Source organism: Salminus brasiliensis, chromosome 24, assembly GCF_030463535.1.
Source record: "Salminus brasiliensis chromosome 24, fSalBra1.hap2, whole genome shotgun sequence".
Taxonomy (NCBI): domain Eukaryota; kingdom Metazoa; phylum Chordata; class Actinopteri; order Characiformes; family Bryconidae; genus Salminus; species Salminus brasiliensis.
This window is the reverse complement of record NC_132901.1, coordinates 22,872,241-22,896,507: the sequence shown is the minus strand read 5'-3', so window position 1 is coordinate 22,896,507 and position 24,267 is coordinate 22,872,241. Positions and strand designations below refer to the sequence as shown.

Below are 24,267 nucleotides of genomic sequence, written 5' to 3'. Positions count from 1 at the left end.
ATAAACACAATATCAAATTATAATTTGAAGTATTGGTAAAGTTATTTCTATAATTCAAATATTTATTGCTTTTCTTCATTTCCAGTATTATTGTTGTTATAATAATAATAATAATAATAATAATAATAATAATAATTATTATTAATAATGAATAAAAAAACAATGATGATGATACTACTACTACCACTACTACTACTACTACTACTACTACTACTAATAATAATAATAATAATAACAACAACAACAAGCATAATCACAACCATAATAATCAAAATCATAATAGTAATAACAGGCAGTTGTGGGATAATATAGCCAGGCAGGGGCACTAGCAGGGCTAGTATAAATAAATACTACTATAAAGCTACTATAGCTACTATAAAGATATATTACACCGGGTCACCTAGTTTTTAGAGCCCCTTAGAGTAATGCCAGAGATTTTGGGCCCCATAGAAAATACATTACACTTTGCCCCACAACCCTAGCCATTATGCCAAACTACTCACTCACCTGTCAGTCACGAGACCATAAATAAAGTCCCAACTGATTTGATCGTATTTCCAAAATGTCCCTTGCTCTTCAGATTATACTTTTTGACAATTCCTCTATCACTCACAAAATAGGTCCCCAACAGAATGAGCCCCACACCCAGGTCAATATGCTGGTTTCTTATTAAGTATTTGAGGATTATGCCAGAGTGGAGAACATTGTGTAAGTGTTCTCAAGTGCCAACACGCCCTCTTCCTGAAGAGGTCTTTAAAGTCGTATTGTTTTGGGTGAAAGTGAAAGGAAGTGGGGTTAAAGACGCCGTCATAAACAGTGTGCCAGCACTGTAAACACTCCGGGTTTCTTGAATATTTAAACTTACCTCTAAATGTTAATAACTAACGTTGTATACCATGTTTCCTGCTCTTTCGGCCAAACAAAGGGACACCATGCGGCATGCAGGCCGGATCTTACGCAACTTTTTTGGTAAGTTTTAACACAAACCACAACATACTGATAGATAGTCTTATTTGTGACTAAACCGGATTTGACAAGAATAGCAATAATCAGATCTCAGATCTCTTTTTTAGACACAGTTTAGGAGCAAACCGAGACCAGGAGTGCTGCATTTATCACTGATAGCATGTTGTGTTGCTTTTAGCTGCGTTAGCTACCTTTCTTGTGGTGGATTAGTAACTGTTGCTAGTCAGACTAGCCTGCAAATCCTTTTAAACACTGTCTACTTTGACAAGAACAGCAGCTCCTCAGTCTAGACCAGTATCTGTCATCTGTTTAAATACAATCATCTAAACAGCATGTGGTTATGCTCATTCATCATGTGTGTGGGTATTTGCATAATGCATGAACTTTGTTTTATAGCTACATTAAGGTTTGTAGACTCAGTCTAGGTAGATGCTTCAACTGCTTCTGTATTTCCCCATTAAGAAGAAGATGTGTGTCATTTCCAGTCTTTGTATAAAAAAAAATGACAGGAAGTCTGTTGCGTAAACATGGGCAATCGGCTATGTAGTCACGCTCACAAATAAGGAATCAGTTTTTTTCTCATTTTACTGTAAAACTAAAGTAAAATAAATATAATAAATATAAATAAAAAACATTATATTAACCTAAAATAGTGAAAAAAGTATTGTGTCATGTGTTTGCATATATTGAAAACTACAGTACTGTTCAAAAGTTCTAGATAGTTGTTAACATTGGAATAAAAAAAGGCCCTTATTTGGGCAGTAAGCTTATTTTGCTATGAAAAAAATACTAAAAATAAACTTTTGGAGGACTCAAGATCAAATCTTATTCTTATTAATCTGTACATATATTATAACACATGTGCATATATATATATATATATATATATGGACAAAATCATATAATATACTCTACACAAAAAAACGACATTGTAAAAATTAATCTTGAGAACATTGTTGAGTAATTAGCTTTGTGTTGTTCAGTTTTCAGTTTCCACTTCAACTACCCTTAAGACAACATAACAGGTTCTTATCTCAAGCCATTTCATCCCTTTCCGAGAACAATCAATCTCCATACGTCAGAGTCTCTTCAAATCACTGAAAATCATTTCAAGGTCGGCTTCAATACCCCGGCTTGGCATGCTGTCGCTGTTCGGCCCTTGGACATGTATGCTCACTGTCACTGTGTGTGTTTGATCACTAGTGTGTATGTATGTGTGATCACTGCCTGGATGGGTTATTAAATTCCATCTGTGTCCAGCACCAATGGTAAATATGCTTGTCCTGTCATGGCCCTGTAGTGGAAAAGAGGCCAAAGACTTGACATGGTTCTCAACAACTACATTTTTTTAACAACTAAATGGATTTTGTCTTGCAGCCCTGCTTGTCCTCTCTTCTGTAACCGTGGCCGTGACGGTGGAGCTTGGACACAGCACCACCATCTCTTGCAGACAAAACTGCTCCACGGTGGAATGGTGGACTAATGGTGTAGAGACGTATCGTATATTCCGGTTTGCTGAAGGGAGCTGCGCTATTGTTGGGGAGTTTGAGGGCCGGATTGAATGCTCTGCAGAAAAGATCAATGGTGGAGACGTATCCCTCACCATACATTCTGTGGTGTACAATGACAGAGGCTGGTACTACTGCTCTTGTGATGGCAAGGACCAGTGTGATAGAAGGATTGAAGTGATAGGTAGGTTGGGACCTTTATCGGTAAGCAAACTGCTTATAATATTTTTCTCAAGACCCAATGACATTATTAATCCATTCATTTTAATCAACATACTAGGGATGCACCGATCCGACACTAGGATCGGATATCGGTCCTGATACTTACAAAATTAGCTGGATTGGGTATCGGATAATTAGGCTGATTCAATGGACTGAACCATTCACTGAACCTGATTTCCGCCACATCACTGGTATTGTCTATAAACTCAGGATCAGAGTAACATACATACATACATACTGACATCCCTACTACCTACTGTAGTAGAATCTAAATCTGTAAAAGACCTCTAGCAACACAGCATCATACAATACATTCACCTCGGTCATCTCACACCATGTTATTTTAGCAGGTGCTGCTAGCAGTGCTATAAACCTTCCTGAAATGGTTAAATGTTGCCTATTGTTTCCTCCTGTAGTCCCTGCTTCATTAAATATCTCTGTCGGAGGGACGGGTAAGCTCTCTTGCTACGCTGAAACAGACAAACGGACGCCCGACTCATCCACCTATGTGCTCTGGGAAAAAGACGGACAGCAGGTGGTGAAGCTCGAGCAGGGAAAGATGTCGTATGGTTCCGGATTTGAGCAGAGAGTCCTGGTGTCAGACGAGGATTATCGAAAGGGTGACCTCTCTCTCACCATCAGCGATGTCAGGTTCTCTGATTCCGGCTTGTACAGATGCTCCCTCAAGGACGAAGAATACGGATATCCAAATTCCATCACTCTGTCTGTTCAAGGTGATTTTATTTGGAGTTACCTTTTTTGAAGAACTTCAGACTGTAAGCAGGATGCTAGATGTGAAGGGCCCAGGACCTTATGAACATGGCTTGTGACTAACACAGTGAAAGTTATGCTAGACAAGACAGTTCTGTTCACAATGGTGAGGCTATTCTTTGGTAATAGAAGTTTATAATAACACCTTTGTCCCACTGGTGGGCCATAGGCTGTTTAAGGTGTTAAATTAGCTAAGCTAAGCTGATAACTACACTGAATCATTATTTCCCCCCTTAAATCCCACCTCCCTTCTGGTGTGAGCAGACAAAATCTACATTTTATTATATGAATATTTATTAGTTTTAGTCCTGTTTAATGTTAACACGATGATGCAGGCCAGTAGGGGTACACTACACAGACTTGCCTATGCTTGCCAGAGGTGTAGCTACAGGTGTCCTGTAATAAATTAACACCAATATCTCTTTTTTTGCTCACAGCTCATCGGTTTGAACATCATGAAAAGGAAGGGGACTCTGTCTTGCTGGATCTGGTCATGTCACCTCCGCTGATGGTGTTTTTCACCAAGGCAGGTGAGGACACTGCAGACTCCTGGATTTGCACCAGGGCGAAAGCTGCAGTTCATTGTAAGGCAGGCTACGACCACAGGGCCTCCATCATGAATACGTCTCTGAAGCTGGGTGAGCTGACAGTGGCGGACAGTGGAACATACAAAATCACAGACATCCATTCGGAAATCATTGCCATTCACAGGCTTACAGTTATTGGTAAGTTTTTTTTGTTGTTTTATTATTTCTTTTAAATGAATAAAGATAAAACCCCAAAGCTTCATTAAAAAGTTAAAGCTACTGGTATGCCATGAATGTGTTTATGACTGAAGGATCATCAGTAACCCTAAAACTAGTGGACTATAACAAGAACCCATGTACTGTATGAACAAGAGTGACAGCAGAGGATACAATATTGGAGGAGCTGAACCACTGACTATTTATATATTTAAAAAATGGCATGGACTCCACAAGAAATAGCCAGCATTTATTCATTTTAGCAATTTGTGCTATACTAACTCTTTATGGGATCAGACCAGATAGGCTAGCCCATCAGTAAGTCCATGACCCTGTTGCCAGGTTACTGGTTGTCCTTCCGTGGGCCACATTTGGTAAAGACTGACCTTGTCAAAGTGTCTTAGACTTTTACACTTGCCCATTCCTCATATAATCAGTGTCATTTACTTTAGTGTCAGTGGTTTTAATGTTATGGCTGGTGTATGTCATATACAGTCACTATATATGTCATTATATAAGTCAGTATGGCAATCAGGTTCTGTTCCTTGCAGTAAAATCAGTAGAATCATTTAAAGTCTACATTATCATGCAAATGACCAGATAATGATAATTAACAAATGATCAATTTAAGGTATACTTTAATTATCTAGCTCTTATATCAGTAATAATACTGTCATGTTTATTTGGTACATTTATAAATCTGCCCGCTGGTGTATGTTCATTTCTGTTACTCAGGTCTACCATCTGCTAAAATTCCAGTTGCTGCCTTAGTACCGTGTGGTCTTGTTGTGGTAGTTCTTAGCACATTTGCTCTGTGGGCTTGCCTTCGAAAGTCAAAGCAGCAAAAGCAGCGAAAACAGCTAGGGACTGAAGAGGAGCAAGATATGACGGGACCCGACGTGGAACATGTCCAGCTCTCCATTCAGCAAAGTGAAAGCATTTATAGATCACCACTTCCATGGGCTATGAAATTAATCAACAACTTGCCAACATTAGAAGATCATCCAGAAGAAGAAGTCTCCTCTCCTGCTCAGGCTACTGAACAAGATGTACAAGAAGCACATATCTGAAGCTCTTTCTGCATTTTGTGCAAAGATTCAAATGATCTTTTCTCAAACTTGTAATATTATCTTAAGATGGTTCTATTTCTTTGTATTTTAGCATGTTTAATATACCCTTTTCAGTAGCTCCTTTGCAGGGATTAGCATGCTTGCTAGCTTATGTTTACTTAACCTATGTAGTTTACATGTATGTGCATTAATTTAGTAGTTAGCTTACTTACACTATTTTATCTACTATCTATTATCTATTTTATTTTATTACTTTATGTAACTGTCATGTTATAAAACCACTGTCTCATGACAGCGTAGCATAGGCCAAAAGTCATCAACCTGTTTTCATTTTCATTTTAAGTGTAGTTTCTACGCAACGCAAGTTACGCAACATCCCACTCAAAGATGGCCATTTGTTCTCTAATACACAGAAAATGCAGTGGAACCCTTAATATAAATGGTATAAATGGTCAATTCCAAGCTATTTTATACCAGTCTAAAATGTTTAGTTAGCAAAGAAAATGGATAATAATATATTTAGTACTTTAATGATATTAGTACATCTTTTTACATTACATCTCTATTAGATATTACACATTCTTTTTTAAAAATACACAACAAAACATTGTGTTAATTAAAAGTATAGACATGGTTTCAGTATTTGTAATGACCTACTTATAGGTCTGAACCAGATGTAGATACACAAAAGAACAGAGACACCAAAAGAACCAAAAATCCTAGAACTCCATCCTCTAATAAACACTTTTAGATGGTCTGCTGAGCATCTAATATGATCTTAACACTTGAGCTGATTTCAGTTTAACATATTCTTTATTATTAAAGTTGATTACTTTATTAAAGTCAAAAGAGTTTATCCTTGTTTTACTTAATTATTTAATGTAATAACAGACATTATATATTAAATTATATATTAATTTACCATATGAGTCAAAAAGCACCTGCTTTAGCATTAGCTAGGTCCAGTATGTAGATGTTTCATGTCTCAATAATCAATACTAATACATGCATTTTCCACTACAACAATAATAATAAGTATTCCCTGAATATGTGCTTATATTGTGTTTACAAATTAATATTAATATTATACAGTTTGAATCATGCACATTAGAGGCATAACAAAGTACATATCTTGAAAAAATGCTAAAGAATCAGTTGAGTTCTCAATATTTTGTAGTCAAAAAAGTTTAAAAATTATTCTACCAGGTTCTAATTAATATTAAATTCAGCATTAATTGACTTTACATATACATTTACTGTACAGCTATAACTGTAAAAAGCACAGGTCACAATCATTGACTAATGGATAAGATAAATAAGGGCATGTCAGCACAACAGTTTTACATTTCATTAAACTTATTCAAATTTCCTTAACATATAGAACTAATTATATCCTCAGGAGCAGCCCAACTGACTACTGAGTTTTCTTCGGGTCTATAAAGTGTGTACAGAGAAAAGCATTAAAATTATGATGTGGCCACATATTAGGTTGAAAAACATAATTGTATTCTTTAAAGACATTTAACTGGTTAACCACTGTACTGTTTACAAACTGTAATCCATATTTTAAATACTGGAAAATAACTTGAAGAGGAACTAGTTGGGAAACAAAGAGAGAACAGTGCTAATGGAAGCAGAAGTGTTTTGTATAGTAAGAAAAAAACAAGCTCCATTTAAACTGAACACTGTGATCTGAACACTAGTAACGCTGGAACTTGTAATCAGGGATTTATAGAAACACACATTTTCCTGCGTTCCTGTCTGTAATAAATGTATAAATAACTTAATGTCTTAACGTATTGAAGAATGAGTTTAACTATTTATTTCACGCCAGTTGATGGTATTTTCATTTAATGATGCCCTTATTATGATTAGCCACTACTTTTCTAGATTGAAATCCCTGAGAAAATTTTATTTAACTTAACTTTAATTTATCATTCAACATTGAAATTATCATTAACAATATCACCAATTGATAGGTAAGCATAATAAAATTTGGAAAATGAAAGACAAAAAAAGTAAAAACTGGTAAAGTTGAAATGATGTGTTGTCATGCTTGTCATGCATAGTTTTTTTTTTTGTTTTTTTTAGTATGCCTTTATTGTTTGTACAATCTAATGAAATGCTGTTACCGGAGGTACATTGTATTCCATGGGCCAGTTTGAAATGATTGACCAACTGAAAGTAAAATTGTATCAAAAAATGTGATGTGAAAAATAATGTGCATTGCATAAATGTTCAAATATTCAGAAATAAACTTGAAAAGTTGAATAAATATAGATGTATTCTTTGTATTATGCTTGATGTAGCTATATAAATATATGTACTTTCCAAGCTACTATTCCACATGCCTTATATAGTATATTGTTATTGTCCTTCTATTTCCACATTTTACATATGAAAATATATTACTAAGCAATTATCTTCCCATACTAGTTCTGAACATTGATGTTTCTGGTATTTCTGATTCCTCAACACACTATGATGCACCAGACTGGGATTACATTGGGAAAAAAGCCAAGGAGAATGAAAACCTCAGGCCACACGTTTATTTCATAGAATACATATCAGTGTCCACAGCTGACCTTTCAAATAAAATCCACTGCTAAAATAAGGCCTCTCTCAAGCACAACTCCACTGATACAATTGTTATACACTATAACCATAACCACGACCGTTCATTTACTCTTCATTACTGCTGCATGACCACATTTCGTCTGGACATTTCTTATTTACAGTACATTCATTTCATATTGTCGCCCATGAACGTCACAGATACTTCTAATCCTATAAGGCTTTGTTTGTGAACGAGCAGATGACAGTCTTTACAGTGAGGTCATGGCTTCAGGTGGCTTTTAAATCCATGTTAAAAAGGAAAAAAAAAACTCACCATTCAGGACGAGTATAAGTCGGGGTTGGGGTTTTGCTCATCTGCTATTTCTGGGGAAAGGGATTCCAGACAGGAAAAACACCACAAGGGTCCATTCATTCAGTCCACCACAGTAATCAGAGACAAACAAACGGTGAACTAATACACCTGGATTTGCGTGCAGAAGACATGAGCATGAGATAGCTCAGCGAGCCCAATAAAAGGCCACTGGAGAACCTAGGCTAGGACAGAACATCTGAAACCTCCTGAGGATTCACACACTGAGAGGTGAGTACTACTGCTCTTTTGCTGTTCCAGATCTTTGTGAAAATATTACAGGTGTTCTTTAGCATTTTTCAGTTGCTATCTGCTGCGTTTTTAGCATTACGTCAGTTAGCACTGATAGTTTCTCTTTAGTGTAGAAATGATTGTCTATGATAAATATAGCTACATAATGTTATCAGAACACAGCCAGAATATTCACTTTAGGGAGTCAACTAGTTAGCATTAGGTCCCAGTAATCCTAGCAGTTAGTCCCCTAACAATGGCTGGCCCAAATATCGGTCACTTCTATGTACTCTGCATTTCCACTGTTTTGCTTGAATGAAGGTCTACTAGCATAACAGCCTAGAAAATAAACAAGTTGACATTTGACATGGCTGAAGTTCTTATCCAGAGTTAGGAGTCTTTCCCAAGGACTCTTAATGGAGTCCATTTTATGACTGATCTAGCTTGCTATAGTAGCATACGCAAATATGTCATATTTATGTATTTATGAAAACGGTCTGTGTGTTATTGCAGAATTGATGTAAAAAAAGCAGTGTAAACCAATGTTTTTAACTTTGCTAGTAGAAGCTACTAAAAACTGGTCATGCTCAAAGAAGCTTTAGTGCTTTTATTTAATTTTATGTTGGAAAAAAAGACTCTAAGATGCAAGAACTGAACATATTTGGGTCCATTCTGTACTACATGAAACAGCTACAGCAAATTAGGTTGGGAAATGCAGGATTACTGCTTTACCATGTGCTAATATCCTGTTTTAGGTTAAAATATGGAAATGTTACAATATTTTTATATGTATTTAGTGTGTATTACTTTATGTATTTAGAATTTTAACACTGTTCATTCTTGCGTTTTCAGACTACAAAATGAAGTTCATTCTTTTTGTCGCTTTCCTGGCCTCTGCTGCCTACGTAAGTTGATGTACCTCCTTTAAAATTCCTTTAAAATATCACTTACTTTTTTATCTTAATGTAATTGTATTAATAAAGAAGCACTTACCTTAATGTTTTTCCTTACAGATGACCTCAGCAAAGGTAGGACAACTGTTTAACTGTATTTTATTGAAGTAATCTTAGTAATTAAAATTAAATTAAAATACATTTCTATACATTTTTCTATGTATCTCTGAAAGTATTTGTATTGGTATATATCTATAAGCTAAAATAAATGATTAAATTAAATTACTAGAATCTGTACCTTTGTCGTAGAAACTGCTTGTGGTTGGTGGTTTGAATGGTGGTGGTCTGGTCACTGGCCTTAATGGCGGCTTACTGGGCCAAGGGCTGGTGGTTGGAGGCCTAAACCCAGCGCTGCTCCCTGCTGGTGGAGCTGTAATTGGACAAGCACCTTTTGCTCAGGTAGGAAGATTCTCTTTATGTTTACACTGGAAATATGAGGCATGAAATATGAGGAAGTAACATACAAGTACTTGTTGAACAATAATCTATGCAATGAGACCAGAATCAGTAAAGACAGAAGCTTCTTTTGGCTTGTAGATGCTGCCTGCGTTTCCTCCATACATGTTCCAGCCTCCTGTAGCTGGTGCCCCATTCGCGATGCCCAACCCTCAGGTCCCACTACCTCCACAGCCTGGAATGGTTTACCCACCTATGATGGTAAATTTCCTTTTTTAATGTACTGGCACTGAGAAAGTGCTGGCAGTTATGCAAATGCAGATAAGGGTCAATGCATGTTTTATAAGATAAGATAAGATAGTCCTTTATTAGTCCCGCAGTGGGGAAATTCACAATATTTATTACAATTGATTATATAATACTTACTAATCATATTTCTATGATTATTTTCCTTCAAACAGGGAGTTCCATATCCTGCAGCCCCTAACCGCCAGATCCTGCCTCCTCAGCAGCAAACAGCGGTACAGACCATCCCCACTCACTCGCTCTCTCTCCGCTCCTGAGAAAAACACAGTGCTTCTTAATGAAGGCCTACAAAGTGTTTAGGCTTGTCTGACTCAAACGTATAAACCGTTGAGGACTCATATTGTGCTTTTGTCTCGTCAGGGCGGGATGAACCCAATGGGAAATGGCCAGCAGCCACAGGGAGACATGCCTGCTGGCCCTGTGCCAAGATTCAGGGTAATTTCCTTTACCATATACACTGTATAATCATGCATTTTATAAGTGTCATACGTTTGGCTTATTTAGAGTACATCTTTGTATACTGAATATATATATTTTTTAATTCATACATAATTTCTATATTAATAAAATATAATACATAAACACAATTATTGCAAAAGATAAATGGACAAATACATTGTTTGGATGTGTGGGATATATTGTATTAATGTGGGAATGAGGCATATTTGAATTAAGCAAATATAACAGTACTTTTTTCAAAGTAGTGAACATAGAGTTACACAAGACCTTTTTAGAGGCCGTACAACTTTATAAACACAGTTTTTTTTTTACAAATACACAAATAATGCATGTAAATCCATTTTTCATAGGATAAATGCATGTAAATCCATTTAACCAACTATAAAAGCTTAAAGTGATCTGACTAATATTATTCTAATAATATTATTATTTTATAATATAATAATAATAATAATAATAATAATAATAATAATAATCAAATAAAGTTTGTGTAGCATTATGTAACATGTTAATTCTTCTCTCTTAGCGGGCACTGCTCAGGAGAATGCAGGACAAACCAGCTAACACAAACACTGAGGTAAGGAATAATTGGGAATGTGAATGTTCTTTATTGAGATCATGAAAGAAATACAGAGCTTTAAATGTATGAATCATTTCAGGTCACACCTACCCCTACTATTTCAAGCACCCTGCCGAACTGATGAAGTGATTGGATATCAATTTGTCCAAGGTATGTTTCAACCCAAGTTGAAGGGGTCATATGCTACATTTCCCTCAGACCCACTCATGATTCCTGTTTATCTGTGTATAGAAAAATGGGTGATTTTACACTACATTTTTCAATCTCTTATAACTTATTATTCCTTATATTTTAAGTGTGAATGGGTGGAGCTAAACTGTTGTATCCTAATTTGTCACTCAGCTTAGTGTTACTACATGGCCTATATGGAGAGTAGAGTAAATTGTACATTATGAAACTAGTGATTCTTTGTATTGTAGTAAATGGTGGTTTGACAAAACCTTGCCCGTTCACCTTTAATATAGTAGCTAAATCATCTATGACATGTCAATTGTCTGAAGTTGGCTATGATAGTGTTGTGCTTTGTTGAGTTGAGTAATCTCAAATAGTTTTGATTATGTTTCTGACACTGTACATCATAATATAAATATGTCAAAAATAACATACGTTCCACCAACCTGGCTTTTCATTATGGCAGCATGCACTGTTTTTAACTGCATAACATAGCCTTCAGTGCATTTGTTTATTTTTAGCATAGCATGGAGTGTCAGAAGTCAGAATTTAAATATTTAATATATTTGATTAATGTTACCTGGCCTGGTTTGAACCAAGTAGAATTCTCTTAATTATGAATTAAATTGTGCAAATTAGATTTTTCACCCCAAACCTTAACCCTACATGCAAATGAATGACCATTTTAGTTTTCTTGATATTTATTATGAATTGACTGTTTTTCCCTTTCTTTTTTGGCAGCCATGGACCAGAGAAGCTGGATTTCGTTTGAAAATCAGTGCCAAAGTTCTCATTTTCATCAATGTGAAACCATGAAAATCAAGGAAGATAATGTGAACAACACTTTGTTCCTTCTTGCTTAGTTAGATAATTATTGCACTTCTTTTTTTGATTATACTTATTATTTCAAATAAATCTTTGAGCATGATAAAAGTGTCATCATTTTTGTGTTTTTATGTACATTGGATCAATTCAAATCTGTCCAGTTTATCTACAATCAGAGCTTGTCACTGATTTGCACTGACACCTTATGGCTGCCTTCAGAATTAACAGTGCTGTGTTCTTCCAACTGGGTTCTCTACACTGTGTTTAAGATGTCTGATTCCATTTCTGACACAAACTATTGAATGATGTGTTCAAAAGCTCAGAAGTTCAGACACAAGTGAATAACAATAACCACACTGAGTCATGTCACATCCCCAGGCTAAAATAAAAACTGACACCCAACATTAGCATTTCTCTTTGTTTTACTCCTGTCTTGCAGCCAGACAAGCTAGCATTTGCTAAAAGTTTAGATAGCTCTTTTATCTGCATATTTTCAGGTATACACTTAAATTATTCAACAGTGTTCTAATTAATATTATATTTAACACTGATTGATTTAAGTAAAAGTTGTCTAATAGAATGTTTTTTACATATACATTTAGTTATAACTGTGAAAAACAAACACAAGTCACAACCATTGACTGATGATAAATAAGGGCATTTCAGCAATAAAGGAGTTTTACATTTTACATTACACTTTACATTATAAATGTATAGTAATAATAATTTCTGCAGGAGCAGGAGTCTATAAAGTGTGTACAGAGAAAAGCATTAAAATAGTGTCCAGCTATATGCTTCAATTGCTGCAAGTTGATATTAGACTGAAGAACACAAATGTGTTTTTCAAAGGGGTTTTCTGGTTAACTACTGTACTGTTCATTTAAAGACTGTAATCCATATTTAAAATATTGGAAAATTTGTTTACAAAACTTGAAGAGGAATCAAAGTTTAAATGGTGGAAAACAAATTGAGAACGGTGCTAATGGAAGCAGACTGTTTTCTGACTAAAAAACAGCTTCATTCAAACTAAACTCTGCAATTTGAAGGCTAGTAGCACTGGAAGCGTTTTCGGAGGGCTGCAGTCTCCTATGCCACAGTTAGTTAGTTAGTTGAGTCGTGTCAGGACCCGGTGGATGTGCTGTATGAGGGTGGGCAGATCAGGGAAGTACACCAAGGAGTCATTCAAAAAGGTGGACTTTAAGACTAGATAGTCTTAAAGAAGCACATTGATGAAGGATTTTGAAGACAGAGGGAGCATCGGCCAGGTCATAAGGCATGACGTGGTAGTGGTAATGTCCCCTAGTAGTAAGGAAGTCTTCCAATTATCCCCCTTTCTGATGTAAACCAGGTTGTATGTGTTGTATGTGTTACGCAGGTTGAGTTTCACTACAATCAAATGATTCCTGTAACTGTCAATGAGACTTCTGCACCACTCAGCAGGTATTTTGGCCCACTCCTTGTGAGCAAACTGCTCCAGCTTTCTCAGGTTTGAAGGGTGCCTTTTCCAGACGGCATGTTTTAGCTCCTTACAAAAATGCTCAATAGGATTTAGATCAGGGCTCATAGAAGGCCACTTCAGAATAGTCCAATGTTTTCCTCTTAGCCATTCTTGGGTGTTTTTAGCTGTGTTTTGGGTCATTATCCTGTTGCAAGACCCATGACCTGCAATTGAGACCAAGCTTTCTGACACTGGGGAGCACATTTCTCTTTAGAACCCCTTAATAGTTTTGAGATTTTCATTGTACCCTGCACAGATTCAAGACACCCTGTGCCAGATGCAGCAAAGCAGCCCCAGAACATAACAGATTCTCCTCCATGTTTCACAGTAGGGACAGTATTCTTTTCTTGATATGCTTCATTTTTCCATCTGTGAACATAGAGCTGATGTGCCTAGGCAAAAAGTTCAATTTTTTGTCTCATCTGTCCATAGGACATTCTCCCAGAAGCTTTGGGGCTTGTAAACATGTAGTTTGACAAATTCCAGTCTGGCTTTTTTAAGATTTGTTTTCAACAATGGTATCCTTCTTGGCCATCTCCCATGAAGTCCACTTTGGCTCAAACAATGATGGATGGTGCGATCTGACACTGATGTTCCTTGAGCTTGAAGCTCACATTTAATCTCTTTAGAAGTTTTTCTGGGCTCTTTTGTTACCATTTGTATCATACATCTCTTTGGTTTGTCATCAATTTTCCTCCTGTGGCCATGTCCAGGGAGGTTGGCTACAGTCCATTGGATCTTAAATGTCTTAATAATATTATGTGCAACTGTAGTCACAGGAACATAAGGTTGCTTGGAGATGGCCTTATAACCTTTACCTTTAACATGCTTGTCTATAATATACTTTCTAATCTCCTGAGACAACTCTTTCCTTTGTTTCCGCTGATCCATGTTAAGTGTGGTACACACTATGTCTCCAAACAGCACAGTGACTACCTGTAGCCATATTTATAGGCCCACTGACTGATTACAAGATTGTAGACACCTGTAAGTCCAATTAGTGGACACACCTTGATTTAACATGTCCCTTTGGTCACATTATTTTCAGGGGTACCATCATTTTTATCCAGGTCTGTTTAATGAGTTTACTTTTTAAAATAATTATTTTGAAGCATGGTTAAAAATCAATATCAGATTTTAATGCACTAATTTTCATAGAATATTTATTTATTATTGCTTTTGTCAGATTGAAGTTATTTCTGTGACCATTGTGGCTTTTTCTTTTATTAACCGAGGGGGAACCAACAATTTTGTAAATGTATGTAATATAAGAAAAATTGTTGTATAATGGTGTTCTTTGTATTATGCTTAATTCAGTTATATTACATATACTGTATGTGTGTGTGGGGTAGGGGATTACATTGGAAAAAATCCAAGGAGAATGAAAACCTCAGGCCGCATGTTTATTTCATAGGATAAATATCAGTGTCCACAGCTGACCTTTCAAATGAAATCCACTACTAAAATAAGGCCTCTCTCAAACGCAACTCCACTGATACACTGTTATACACTATAACCATAACCATGACCGTTCATTCACTCTTCATTACTGCTGCATGACCACATTTCGTCTGGACATTTCTTATTTACAGTACATTAATTTAATATTGTCGCCCATGAACCTCACAGATACTTCTAATCCTATAAGGCTTTGTTTGTGACCGAGCAGATGACAGTCTTTACAGTGAGGTCATGGCTTCAGGTGGCTTTTAAATCCATGATAAGAAGGACCAAAAAACCTCACCATTCAGGAGGAGTATGAGTCGGGGTTGGGGTTTTGCTCATCTGCTATTTCTGGAGAAAGGGATTCCAGGCAGTCAACAGTTCAACAACAAGGGTCCATTCATTCAGTCCACCACAGTAATCAGAGACAAACAAACGGTGAACTAATACGGGATTTGCGTGCAGAAGACATTAGCCTGAGATAGCTCAGCGAGCCCAATAAAAGGCCACTGGAGAACCTAGGCTAGGACAGAACATCTGAAACCTCCTGAGGATTCACACACTGAGAGGTGAGTGCAACTCCTCCTTTGCTCCTTCTTTGTGAAAATATTACAAGTGTACTTCAGCATTTTTCAGTTGCTATTTGCTGCGTTTTTAGCAGCAAATAGTTAGCACTGATAGTTAGCACTGATAGTTTCTCTTTGGTGTAGAAATGATTATCTATGATAAATATAGCTAGTCAACTAGTTAGCATTAGGTCCCAGTAATACTAGCAGTTAGTCCCATAACAATGGCTGGCCCAAATATCGGTCACTTCTATGTACTGTGCATTTCCGCTGTTTTGCTTGAATGAAGGCCTACTAGCGTAACAGCCTAGAAACTATATAAGTTGACATTTGACATGGCTGAAGTTCTTATCCAGAGTTAGGAGTCTTTCCCAAGGACTCTTAATGGAGTCCATTTTATGACTTATCTAGCTTGCTATAGTAGCATACGCAAATATGTTATATTTATGTATTTATGAAAACGGTCTGTGTGTTATTGCCAAATTGGTATAAAAAAGCAGTGCAAACCAATGTTTTTAACTTTGTTAGTAGAAGCTGCTAAAAACTGGTCATGCTCAAATAAACTTTAGTGCTTTTATTTAATTTTATGTTGGAAAAAAAGACTCTAAGATGCAAGAACTGAACATATTTGGGTCCATTCTGTACTACATGAAACAGCTACAGCAAATTAGGTTGGAAAATGCAGGATTACTGCTTTACCATGTGCTAATATCCTGTTTTAGGTTAAAATATGGAAATGTTACAATATTTTTATATGTATTTAGTGTGTATTACTTTATGTATTTAGAATTTTAACACTGTTCATTCTTGCGTTTTCAGACTACAAAATGAAGTTCATTCTTTTTGTCGCTTTCCTGGCCTCTGCTGCCTACGTAAGTTGATGTACCTCCTTTAAAATTCTTTAATATCACTTACTTTTTTATATTAATGTAATTGTGTTAATAAAGAAGCACTTATCTTAATGTTTTTCCTTACAGATGACCTCAGCAAAGGTAGGAAAACTGTTTAACTGTATTGTATTAAAGTAATCATAGTAATTAAAATTAAATTAAAATACATTTCTATACATTTTTATATGTATCTCTAAAAGTATTTGTATTGGTATATATCTATAAGCTAAAATAAATGATTAAATTAAATTACTAGAATCTGTACCTTTGTCGTAGAAACTGCTTGTGGTTGGTGGTTTGAATGGTGGTGGTCTGGTCACTGGCCTTAATGGCGGCTTACTGGGCCAAGGGCTGGTGGTTGGAGGCCTAAACCCAGCGCTGCTCCCTGCTGGTGGAGCTGTAATTGGACAGGCACCTTTTGCTCAGGTAGGAAGATTCTCTTTATGTTTACACTGGAAATATGAGGCATGAAATATGAGGAAGTAACATACAAGTACTTGTTGAACAATAATCTATGCAATGAGACCAGAATCAGTAAAGACAGAAGCTTCTTTTGGCTTGTAGATGCTGCCTGCGTTTCCTCCATACATGTTCCAGCCTCCTGTAGCAGGTGCCCCATTCGCGATGCCCAACCCTCAGGTCCCACTGCCTCCACAGCCTGGAATGGTTTACCCACCTATGATGGTAAATTTCCTTTTTTAATGTACTGGCACTGAGAAAGTGCTGGCAGTTATGCAAATACAGATAAGGGTCAATGCATGTTTTATAATATTTATTACAATTGATTATATTATACTAACTAATCATATTTCTGATTATTTTCCCTCAAACAGGGAGTTCCATATCCTGCAGCCCCTAACCGCCAGATCCTGCCTCCTCAGCAGCAAACAGCGGTACAGTCCATCCCCACTCTCTCTCTCTCTCACCACTCAGTGCTTCTTAATGAAGGCCTACAAAGTGTTTAGGCTTGTCTGACTCAAACGTATAAACCGTTGAGGACTCATATTGTGCTTTTGTCTTGTCAGGGCGGGATGAACCCAATGGGAAATGGCCAACAGCCACAGGGAGACATGCCTGCTGGCCCTGTACCGAGATTCAGGGTAATTTCCCTTACTATATACACTGTATAATCATGCATTTTATAAGTGTTGTAAGTTTGGCTTATGTAGAAACCATCATTGACTGATGTAAGGGCGTATGGCACAATGAAAAGTGGAATTAATTGAATATAATTTATTTAAAAGCATACAGAATTTCTATATTAATAAAATATAATACATAAACACAATTACTGCCAAAGATAAATGGACAAATACATTGTTTGGATGTGTGGGTGGGATATACTGTAGTAATGTGGGAATGAGGCACATTTGAATTAAGCAAATACAACATAGTACTTTTTTGAATGTACTGAACATAGAGTTACACAAGACCTTTTTAGAGGCCGTACAACTTTATAAACACTGTATTACACAAATACACAAGTAAACATATTTGTATAAAGTTGTTCTTAGTGGCCATGTGACCTCGTTACACTTCATATTACTCTGTGTAGTTTCTTCCATATCAAATGCATGTAAATCCACTTAACCAATTATTAAGGCTCAAAGTGATCTTACTAATGTTATTATATTAAACTATAATATTAATAATCAAATAAAGTTTGTGTAGAATTATGCAACATGCCACTTATTTTCTCTTAGCGGGCACTGCTCAGGAGAATGCAGGACAAATCGGCTAACACAAACACTGAGGTAAGGAATAATTGGGAATGTGAATGTTCTTTATTGAGATCATGAAAGAAATACAGAGCTTTAAATGTATGAATTATTTCAGGTCACACCAACCCCTACTATTTCAAGCACCCTGCTCAACTGATGAAGTGATTGGATATCAATTTGTCCAAGGTATGTTTCAACCAGAGTTAAAGGTGGTCATATTCTACATTTCCCTCAGACCCACTCATGATTCCTGTTTCTCTGTATATAGAAAAATGGGTGATTTTACACTATATTTTCTCTCTTATCTCTTATAACTTATTATTACTTATATTTTAAGTCTGAATAGGCAAATATAAACTGTTGTATGCAAATTTGTTACTCAGCTTATTGTTACTAAATGGCCTATATGGAGAGTAGAGTAAATTGTACATTATGAAACTAGCAGTTCTATTTATTGTAGTAAATGATGAATGGTAGTTTGACAAAACCTTGCCCGTTCACCTTTAATATAGTAGCTAAATCATCTATAACATGTTAATTGTCTGAAGTTGGCTAGGATAGTTTTGTGCTTGGTTGAACTGAGAAATTGTGAATAGTCTTGATTATGTGGTTTCTGACACTGTATATTTCTAAATATGTCAAAAATAACAAACGTTTAACCGATCTGAGGCTTTTCATGATGGCAGCATGCACTGTTTTTAACTGCACAACATAGCCTTCAGTGCAATTGATTATTTTTAACATTGCGTAGTGTCAGAAGTGACATAAAGCAAATATTTGATTATTAAATATATTTGATTTAATTCTGACTGGACACAGTTTGAACCAAGAAGAATTGTCTTAATTATGAATTAAATTGAGTAAATTAGATTTTTCACCCCAAACCTTAACCCTACATTGCTGCAAATGAATGACCGTTTCAGTTTTCTTGCTATTTTTTATGTATTGACTGTTTTTCCTTTCCTTTTTTGGCAGCCATTGACCAGAGAAGCTGGATTTCTTTTTGAAATCGATGTTAAATGTTCTCATTTTCATTAATGTGAAACCATGAAAATCAGGGAAGATAATATGAACAAAACTTTGTTCCTTCTTGCTTAGTTAGATAATCATTGCACTTTTTTATTATACTTATTATTTCAAATAAATCTTTGAGCATGATAAAACTGTCATTATTTTTGTGTCTTTATGTACATTTGATCAATTCCAATCTATCCAGTTTATCTAGAATTAGTTCTTGTCACTGATTTGCACTGACACCTTATGGCTGCCTTCAGAATTAACAGTGTTATCTGCTTCCAACTGGGTTCTCTACACTGTGTTTAAGATGTCTGATTCCATTTCTGACACAAACTATTGAATGATGTGTTCAAAAGCTCAAAAACTGACACCCCAACATAAGCATTTCTTCCTGTTGTGCAGCCAGACAAGCTATCATTTGCTAAAAGTTCAGACAGCTCTTTTATCTGTATATTTTCAAATATATATTTAAATTATTCACCATGTTTTTATTAATTTTATATTCAACACTGATTGATTCAAGTAAAAGTTGTCTAATGGAATGTTTTTTACATACACATTTAGTTAGAACTGTGAAAAACAAACACAAGTCACAATAATAAAGGAGTTTTACATTTTACATTACACTTCACATTATATATGTATAGAAAAAAAATATTTCCCCAGGAGCAGGAGTCTACAAAGTCTGTACAGGGACAAGTATTAAAATATTACGTGTCCATTATATGCTACAAATGCTGCAAGTTGATATTAGGCTGAAGAACACAAGTGTGTTCTTCAAAGGGGCTTTCTGGTTATCTACTGTAGTGTTTATTTAAAGACTGTAATCCATATTTAAAATAGTGGAAAATGTATTTACAAAACTTGAAGAGGAATCAAAGTTTAAATAGTGGAAAACAAATGGAGAACGGTGCTAATGGAAGCAGACTGTTTTCTGACTAAAAAAACAACTTCATTCAAACTAAACACTGCAATCTGAGGGCTAGTAGCACTGGAACTTGTAGGTATTTGTAAAAAAAAAATCCTGCATAATTTTGAAGGTGTTTGTATTATTTGTTTGTACTAACGTAGATATTACCCCCCCCCCCCCCCCCGAAACCCTAGCAACACAAGTCATAACTACCGTGTGTCCATTTGACTTGGCCAGGGATGTTCAGGCACAGGCAGGGGCAGGAATTTTCCTGAGGGCAGAGCCTTGGGGGATTTGCAATGGGCACAGGTACCAAAATGAGCCACCAAGGAATGGACATCAGCGTGCATACTCTCCCACCAGAATTTAGGGGAGAGGAGATGGACTGTCTGAGTCTCACCCAGTTGGCCAGAAGATGGAAATGAATGAGCACAGGTGATAAGGCGTCTTCGGACGGCAGCAGTCTCCTACGCCGTAGTTAGTTGAGTCGTGTCAGGACCCAGTTGATGTGCTGTATGAGGGTAGGCAGATCAGGGAAGTACACCAAGGTGTCATTCAAAAAGGCCATCACACAGTGCCCTAGTCTTAAAGAGGCACATTGATGAAGGATTGGAAGATGGTGGGAGCATTGGCCAAGGCCGTAAGGCATGACCTGGTAGTGGTAATGTCCCCTAGTAGTAAGGAAGTTTTCCAATTATCCCCCTTTCTGATGTGAACCAGGTTGTATGTGTTGCGCAGGCCGAGTTTGGTAAACAGCTTGGTCTCATGAAGCTGTTCCAAGGCAGATGGGACTAAGGGCAGAGTATTGTGGTATTTCGTTGTGATGAAATTCAGTGCCCTATGATCTATGCAGGGGTTAAAACTCCCTCCTTTCTTTTTGACAATCCAAGGTTTTATGTACCCATGTGCTAAGGCTTTCATGAAATACTCCTCCATTGCCCATTCCTCCTCCCCTGTCAAGGGGTAACTATTGACCAGCTGAAAGTAGAATTGTGTGAAAAACAGAATGTGCACTGCAAAAAAGTTGAATCAAGAATCGTATATACGCACATGGACAAAATTGTTGGTACCCCCCTACTGTTAATTAAACAAAAACCCACAATGGTCACAGAAATTACTTAAACTGACAAAAGTAATAAAAAATGCTATGAAAATTAACCAATGAAAGTCAGACATTGCTTTTGAACCATGCTTTAACAGAATTATAAAAAAAATATAATAAACTCATGAAACTGGACTAAAATTATGGTACCCTTAATTTAATATTTTGTTGCGCAACCTTTTGAGGCAATCACTGCAATCTTTTGCACCTCTCAGCAGGTATTTTGGTCCACTGTTCAACAGCAAACTGCTCCAGTTGTCTCAGGTTTGAAGGGTGCCTTTTCCAGACGGCATGTTTTAGCTCCTTCCAAAGATGCTCAATAGGATTTAGGTCAGGGCTCGTAGAAGGTCACTTCAGAATATTACAATGTTTTCCTCCTAGCCATTTTTGGGTGTTTTTAGCTGTGTGTTTTAGGTCATTATCCCAAAGACCCATGACCTGCAACTGAGACCAAGCTTTCTGACACTGGGCAGCACATTTCTCTCTAGAACCCCTTGATAGTCTTGAGTTTTAATTGTACCCTGCACAGATTCAAGACACCCTGTGCCAGATGTAGCAAAGCAGCCCCAGAACATAACAGAGCCTCCTCCATGTTTCACAATAGGGACAGTGTTTAATGTTCCATCTGTCTATAGGACATTCTCCCAGAAGCTTTGGTCAACATGTAGTTTGACAAATTCCAGTCCGTCATTTTTATGATTTGTTTTCAACAATGGTATCCTTCTTGGTCGTCTCACATGCAGTCCACTTTGGCTCAAACAATGACAGATGGGGCAATCTGACACTGATGTTCCTTGAGCTTGAAGTTCACATTTAATCTCTTTAAAAATGTTTCTGGGCTCTTTTGTTACCATTTGTATTATCGGTCTCTTTGATTTGTCATCGATTTTCCTCCTGCGGCCACGTCCAAGGAGGTTGGCTACAGTCCCATGGATCTAAAATTTTTTTTAATAATAACAACAACAACAACAACAACAACAACAATAATAATAATAATAATAATATGTGCAACTGTAGTCACAGGAACATCAACTTGCTTGGAGATGGCCTTTTAACCTTTACCTTTAACATGCTTGTCTATAATCTTTTTTCTAATCTGAGACAACTCTTTCCTTTGTTTCCTCTGGTCCATGTTGAGTGTGGTACACACTATGTCTCCAGCACAGTGACTACCTGTAGCCCTATGTATAGGCCCACTGACTGCTTACAAGATTGTAGACACGTGTGATGCTAATTAGTGGACACACCTTAATTTAACATGCCCCTTTGGTCACATTACTTTCAGGGGTACCATCATTTTTGTGCAGGCCTGTTTATTGAGTTTACTTTTTAAAATAATTCTATTGAAGCATGGTTAAAAATCAATATCAGATTTTTATGTGTTAATTTTCATAAAATAATTATTTATTATTACTATTAATATTTTTATTTTTTGTGTTTGTAAAATTATTATTATTGTGTGTGTGTGTGTGTGTGTGTGTGTGTGTGTGTCTGTGTGTGCATTCTAAACCATTAAACCATGTGCCTTATGCAGGATACAGTTGGAATCAGGCAGATAGTTAGGCCACTCTAGAGCTGTTTCCAACATTTCTGTGTTCAATAAAAAACTGAACTTACTTAGAATTGTGTTTTACGTAGTGTAATGTTACTAATGTTCTTTCTGAACATTGATGTTTCTGGTATTTCTGAACCTTCAATATACTATTATGCACCCAACAGGGATTACATTGGAAAAAAAGCCAAGGAGAATGAAAACCTCAGGCCACACATTTATTATATAGGATAAATATCAATGTCCACAGCTGACCTTTCAAATGAAATCTACTACTAAAATAAGGCCTCTCTCAAACACAACTCCACTGATACACTGTTGTACACTATAACCATAACCATAACTGTTTATTCACTCTTCATTACTGCTGCATGACCACATTTCGTCTGGATATTTCTTATTTACAGTACATTCATTTCATATTGTCACCCATGAACATTACAGATACTTCTAATCCTATAAGGCTTTGTTTGTGACCGAGCAGATGACAGTCTTCACAGTGAGGCTTTTAAATCCATGATAAGAAGAACCAAAAAACCTCACCATTCAGGGTGAGTATGAGTCGAAGTTGGGGCTTTGCTCATCTGCTATTCCTGGACAAAAAGGGATTCCAGACAGGAAAAACAGTCTGGCAAACAGGAGTTCATTCATTCAGTCCACCACAGTAATCAGAGACAAACAAACGGTGAACTAATACATCTGGATTTGCGTGTAGGAGATAGCTCAGCGGGCCCAATAAAAGGCCACTGGAGAACCTAGGCTAGGACAGAACAGCTGAAACCTCCTGAGGATTCACACACAGAGGTGAGTACTACTGCTCCTTCCAGGTCTTTGTGAAAATATTACAGGTGTTCTTCAGCATTTTTCAGTTGTTTTTTTGCTGTGTTTTTAGCATTATGTCAGTTAGCACTGATAGTTTCTCTTTAGTGTAGAAATGATTGTCAATGATAAATGTAGCTAATGTTATCAAAACATAGGCAGAATTTCATTTTAGGGTGTCAGTTAGTTAGCACTGTGTCCCAGCAGTTAGTCCCCTAAAAACGTTCATCCCCAATATTAGTAATTTCTACGTACTGTGCATTTCCGCTCTTTCTTTCACACAAGAAAATGAGCTCCCGCCTTAAAGAGGCCCTTAAACATTATTCCTGCAAAAACTCACATTTGAAAACACTATTTAAACATCGCTAACAATGCTATAATCTTGCACATCTAGAGCAGAAATGTGCAATACGACAAAGTGGACAAAGTGGACAATATTGGGGACGGATGTTTTTAGGGGACTAACTGCTAGTATTGCGAAGTTGTAGCTTGAAATGGCCTACTAGCGTAACAGCCTAGTTACTAGTAGTTACAGTTGACATTTGACAGGGCTAAAGCTCTTATCCAGAGTTAGGAATCTTTCCCAAGGACTCTTAATTGTGTCTATTTCATGACTTATCTA

The 24,267-nt window shown here is 36.6% G+C and overlaps 1 protein-coding gene across 1 annotated transcript; it reads left to right on the top strand.

Annotated features, from left to right (window-relative positions):
* The first annotated feature begins 795 nt into the window (after window positions 1-795).
* LOC140546759 (uncharacterized) lies at window positions 796-7,499 on the top strand. Its single transcript, XM_072670155.1, has 5 exons — window positions 796-969; window positions 2,344-2,658; window positions 3,113-3,430; window positions 3,905-4,192; window positions 4,946-7,499. Exons 1-5 carry the CDS (start codon window positions 897-899, stop codon window positions 5,278-5,280), a joined length of 1,329 nt encoding a protein of 442 aa, XP_072526256.1. The 5' UTR covers window positions 796-896; the 3' UTR covers window positions 5,281-7,499.
* Window positions 7,500-24,267: the final 16,768 nt, after the last annotated feature.

Excerpts from the sequence above, each read along its gene's own strand:
- LOC140546759 (XM_072670155.1), top strand. The coding sequence starts at position 897 with ATGTTTCCTGCTCTTTCGGCCAAACAAAGGGACACCATGCGGCATGCA. Across the intron at positions 2,659-3,112 it reads TAGAAGGATTGAAGTGATAG|TCCCTGCTTCATTAAATATC; the intron begins GTAGGTTGGGAC and ends TTCCTCCTGTAG. Across the intron at positions 3,431-3,904 it reads CATCACTCTGTCTGTTCAAG|CTCATCGGTTTGAACATCAT; the intron begins GTGATTTTATTT and ends TTTTGCTCACAG.